Source organism: Leptidea sinapis, chromosome 3, assembly GCF_905404315.1.
Source record: "Leptidea sinapis chromosome 3, ilLepSina1.1, whole genome shotgun sequence".
Classification (NCBI taxonomy): Eukaryota; Metazoa; Arthropoda; class Insecta; order Lepidoptera; family Pieridae; genus Leptidea; species Leptidea sinapis.
The window spans coordinates 16,823,861-16,829,860 of NC_066267.1; the positions used below are offsets into that span (position 1 = coordinate 16,823,861).

Genomic DNA, 6,000 nt, shown 5'->3' on the forward strand with positions numbered 1-6,000 from the left:
TATATTATACGAGGGGTAATTTTTGACCTTTTACTTATCAACTTACAACTTACAACGATTGGAGCCTTGTACCTATTGCGACATACAAACACTATGCGTCTGCGACGTGCAGGTTTAGCTGCAAAGTGAAATATTGGGACACACACCTCTATATATATATACAGTATAGATTGCACATATATGAAATAAATGAAAATACATTAATAATTAAATTCTCTAAATTATAAAATTGAAATTTCAAAGAAAATAAATATCAAAATTTAATTCGATAAAAAAAAACAGTTTGTTTCGACAACGTAGTTTGACCCCGAGGAACGACAACGTAGCACACAAGCGCCAAATCGGGTGTTAGTTCTCTTCTCGTAAACAAGCTCTTAACAATTAGCGAATAAATAAAAATTGATTTAACAGACAGACATTTCAAAATAGACTTACACAGCTTATTGTTTATCGATTACAACTCCTTGATTAGAAAGCTAATTATTGACAGAAGATGTCCTTCCCTACGCCGGACGACGTTGACCTTGTCTTTGATTAGCGCCGCAGTCAAAGAGACACCGCCGGCACGTGTATCTCTTTGACGGCCGCGGGCGGCGCAATTCAAAGGCAGCTAGGCAAAGTGGCAACGCCTTATGATATTGAAATATTCAAGTTCATTGAATCATTGACCCAGTCACCCAAATCTTACAGGACGTTTAAATTTGTTCAAAATGAAAAGCCTACTTTTTGACAAAACCTCTGCACGGATTTCGTTAATTTTTGGTATATCGTCAGCTAATATGCTAACAAGTATGTACCTACATTTATTTCATATAAGCTGTTTCCATACTGTATATTTTATATTTTTAATGTACTGTAATGTGTTTCTATGGTAGGTTTTCTAGGTAGTCGAGATTTTTTGCTAAGGACATTTGCAATCAAATGCAAATCGCCTTTTAAGTAACTAATTAGCAACAATGAAGTTACAAATTAAGGCTTATTTGTTGACTATTTCCAGTTATGATTGGTATTACTATAAAAAAAATTATAATAAAAGCATGAGCAGTAACAATAGTATTATAAATTTGATCATCTCCAATTAAAGATCCAGGATTTCACTGATTTACCATGCTTTACATGCAACAAAACAGTAGTTTTAGTAACTTGTGTGTGTTTGGGGGCCCGGTAACTTGTAGCATAGGTATTCGTTATATTATTATATTATATTTCAAGCACTGGTCGCTCTCACAATTAAAACAATGTTCTAAATATCGATATTAATAATATATTGTGATTTGAAGTTTTTATATTATATATAATACTAATTAGCTACAAGAAGCTACAAATTTTGCTATTTTTCAAAATGAATTTTACCACTGTTATTTTTCTTTATGAAAATAAGAGACGAGACGAGCAGGACGCTCAGCTGATGGAAATTGATACGCCCTGCCCATTACAATGCAGTGCCGTTCAGGATTCTTGAAAACCCCAAACATTCTGAGCGGCAGTACAACTGCGTTCGTCACCTTGAGACATAAGATGTTAAGCCTCAGTTGCCCAGTAATTTAACTAGCTACGGCGCCCTTCAGACCGAAACACAGTAATGTTTACACATTACTGCTTCATGGCAGAAATAGGTGCCGTTGTAGTTCCCATAATCGAGCCGGCATCATGTGCATAGGAGCCTCCATCTAGTCTTGATAGAGCTTTCTTGACCGCCTTCGTAACAGGACTTCCATACGCTGTTGGAATTACAGCCATGTCGCTGCAACCAGCACCGTAACAAATTATAAAAAAAACATCATGTTTCAGGAGAAGCTGAACGAAACAAAACCAGAAGAGAAGATGAATAAACAGACAGATAAGGACAAGAATCGTCGTGCGCACAACTACAGGCACAAGAATAACACGCACAACCGAAACGATTTGTACAAGAACAGGTTTGTGAGGCACCCCTACTACATTGCCACCGGGTCTATACACTAGATTGGTTTGAACAGAAAACTGACTACGAAGGAATTAACCGCGGCTTATTTTTAATTTATCAATAGTCTCTGAGTGTCATTTGCAGAGCGATATTATTGGAATTGTATCGCATTACGCTACGCCCTTGTTGATTTCTGCTGCGATACGACTTTGTTCATAATATGTGTGTGACGATAATGTCGGTCAAAATCTCGTTCTGCAATTAAAAAAATAGATTTTTCCACTTTAATAAGAAATTCTAAGATATTTTTGATGACAATATTCTATAAATTCAATAAAAACCTTTCTTTTCAAGTATTTTGACTTAGTAATAATTGGTTTTATGGCAAATTCGCTTAAATATTCTTGTTAGTTCACTGTCAGTTTTCTATTAAAATTAACTTTGGTAAATGACAAAATTGAACCAAAAATGACGAATTATATTATTATCTCTAATGAATTTTATGTATCCATGTGAAGCGGATTCAATCGTTTTAATGTCGCTCAATATTATATTTAACCTACATGTTATACTTATTTAAAAATTTAACTAGAGTACGGTCGTGGAGCAGTAAGATTTTCGGAAAATGACCTTATTGATTAAGTCATTTGTTTTTTTTTTACGTGAGATCAAATGGGAGAGGATTGTTGTTAGTAAGAGAGATTTGTTATCTTCTGTTTTTATCGTACTATCTACTATCCCGGATTCATTCCTTTCATATTTATATTCTTAATAAAAGCTAATTTATAATCTATCGTCGGGTATAAAACGTGACACCTTAATGGCGACATTAAATGAACACACGGGTAGCACTAACCTTAATTGTAAAAAAAAAAATTAAAATTAAAAGTAAAAAAATTAAAATTTGAACTTTTCAAACAAACAAATTATATATTTAGGGAACAAAATTATAATAATCCTAACGTGTTCGCATAAGAAAGGCACGAAGTAGGTGCTGTGAAGTAGCCTACGCTAGCGCACGGCTACTAGATTTCTTACAGGTTGTTACAAAATGATATTATGGGAAATTGATTTATTTAGGTGAATTATGTATTTTTTTTGAATATTATTTTATGATTACGGTTAAGTAGTTCTACGTTACGTTCAACTGCGTATTTATTTAATGTCGCCATTATAGCGCACGCTGTATAAAAGAGGCCTCTAAATTTTCATGTCATTAACAGACATCTTTAAGCTCATTATTAATATTCTGTAACCGTTGCCCGCCACTGTGAGACATCATCTCGTTCTCTCATCATGATAACTGTACACAAACGACCAAGACAGGGAGCATCAACAGGTCAATGACCGATATTCTCTCTACTTACCGACCATACTCTAATTAGTTTATACTTTATTATATTATTTTAAGTATTGACACAATTATTACGGTATTGAACACGTAAATAACTCCAGAAGTATTGAGGATGTGTGTAACAATTTTTTTCGTCTATTTAATTTTATTGACAGCTATGAAATTTGCAATGTGTAAATTACAGTGTGGCATTTAAATTATTTATAGAAAAGTACGTGTAAAAAGATATTTTCATTATGTATAATGGAATTACCTTTATGAAGTGTTCACGTGTGTTGTTGTTTTTTTTTTATTTTTTTTCTTGCTTTAGCGAAAGTACGTATGTTATACTACCACCTTAATATTTTTATTTATTTAGATAAATTTTGAAACAGTGTGTTTTATCTGTTACACTGTACTGTACACATTATTAATTATTGTTATAGTACATATTATTTGATAAATATACTCGAAAGTAATATTAAAATTATTTTATGATGTGACGATAAAATAGTCTTCATATTATTATATTGTCGATATTTTATTTCTGAATGTTGAGGACTATGTATTGTAATACTAATATTGTTAGAAATTATGAAATTGCGTGACTGAAAATCTATCGCTATCGAATACATAACTCGTGCCATTACGATCTTTAAGGCTTCAAAATGATAGCCCTCAATTCGATATTTTAAGATTTCGATCGATTTCCAAGCCTAAGAGGGCTTTGCTGCTAGTTCTAGTCAAAAGTGTGTCACGTACGTCATACACTTCTCTCAGATTGACGTTTTTGTAATATCTTCAATTTACCTGACATTGACGTGTTGGTGACATAATAGATGTCAACTTGACTTATGGATTATGACTTCTTGGCCTAGATATTTCAAATTACTCTTTATTAAAAAGGTAATTTGGTAAAAGTCTGCGAAGGTATCCTGACAAGTAGTAATTCCATCTAAAAGACACAACTTGTTGCTCAGTCGTAGCGAAACACGAGGAAAATTTGCCATATCTTCGTCTGTAATTGTTGTAATTGTTAGAGAGCTTGGGTAACCATGCAAGTAGGTGCTTGTTTGTTCTCCTTATTAGTTAGTCCTTTCTACTCAGACGAACTAAAAGGCGGTTCTTTAGGTGAATGCTTTGTTTCATTTCCTTATTCCTATTATTTAATATTTTCACAAATTAATATATTGTTACTTTGATTATGTAAATATAGAACGTATTTTCTGCGAATTTCCGCCACGTATTTCGCTTCTACTTGATCATAAAGTACTCCTTCACAGCTTTGAATGTTAGGCCTTTACCCTATGTATGTATTCAACAAAAATATTTTTTTACCCTGTAGTAGTATTCTTAGGTACACTTCGAACCGATATCGCATCGGACGCCCTAATCGCGCTAAGCTAAAATTTGAATTTGCTAGACAAATTATTTTTATAAGCATTGTTTATTCGTTAATTTAATGGAATTGAGTGATTATTGTCAAATTTATCTGGCGTAACAATATACCTGCTCCGATACGTAGAGACTAGCTCTATATCTGTTCTCAAGCGATTAACAAAAATTATGGTGATTGTCGGAAAACTCGCCTCTGAAAGGCTTTTAGTAAATAAGTGCTATTTGGTGCACAAGTATTTATCCGCCAGCTAATGCGGTACTAAAACCAAAATATTAGTTATCTGTTAAGTTCTTATTAGCTTTAAGTGAAGATGTTTAAAAATATATTATTATTCTCCATTCGTTTTGGTGAAGCATATTTTATTAACACTAATCAATTTGACAAACGAATAGTTATTCGTCAAATGAATTTATCCTTAGTTGTAATATTTACTTTATTTATTATTATTTTCATTATATTTATTAATATTAGTGCTTTTTGCCGTATTGAAATGCATGCATTTTACAACACTACGCTGTTGCTTAAATTATTTTATCTGCCCAATATAGATTTGAGTGCTGAAATTTTTAATGTATTCTACATTGGCAACGCAATATGCCAATTTAGACAAAGGAGCTTGTTAAAAGCGCTATGTCCAAATTTTATGTAATATTGGTAAATATAATTCTAAATATATAGTCTATTATACTTAGAACCACTGGCCTAAAAGTTTTTATTATATAAGGCATATGTGGTATATATGTTACTGAGTTTTAAAGCCGTAGAACTTGACGTTACTTAATTTTTGACTGCCTTTTTTTACACTGCAAATATTAGCTATCAATTTGGGCCTTCAAACATCCGGCTTGAAGGACCAAAATAGTTTTACCTAGTTGTGTTCTTTTTTCTAATTTTATTATTTAAAATATTATAAGATTTTTTTGAGTAATATTATAATTCTATTGATACGAGCTAGTAAAGAGATTTATCTGTTTTCAAGCATCTGAACGTGCTTACGTTTTTACACATTATATCTTTCAGGAATATAGTCTGGCTACACATAAGAAAAGCCCCTAGTACGTGGTAGATACTTGCAAACTACAGAATTCTTTAGGGTATAAGCGTCGGTAATTATTAACTGTGATTTTAACCCATGAAAACCATCAACAACATCACTTATTATTTGTCTAAACATTCCTGATACCGAATAACTGAAGAAAGCTTAAATTATACATAATATTATGTTCTACCAATGCATTTAAATAGTTTAATATTTACGTTTTTCATGACTATGTCATACTATATTACACAAGAATAGACATTGATTGATACCAAAGAATTTTATATTAAATTTATTACATATAATAACAAAATTAAATATCG

General features: G+C 32.1%; 1 protein-coding gene across 1 annotated transcript in view; it reads left to right on the forward strand.

Annotated features, from left to right (window-relative positions):
• The window catches only part of LOC126978647 (meiosis-specific coiled-coil domain-containing protein MEIOC-like), a 28,233-nt gene extending 22,439 nt beyond the window's left edge, over positions 1–5,794 (forward strand). Inside the window, exon 10 of the mRNA XM_050827638.1 lies at positions 1,792–5,794. Coding sequence (XP_050683595.1) covers positions 1,792–1,965 — 174 coding nt within the window. The 3' untranslated portion in view covers positions 1,966–5,794. The remainder of the gene's footprint in view (positions 1–1,791) is intronic.
• The last annotated feature ends 206 nt before the right edge of the window (positions 5,795–6,000 follow it).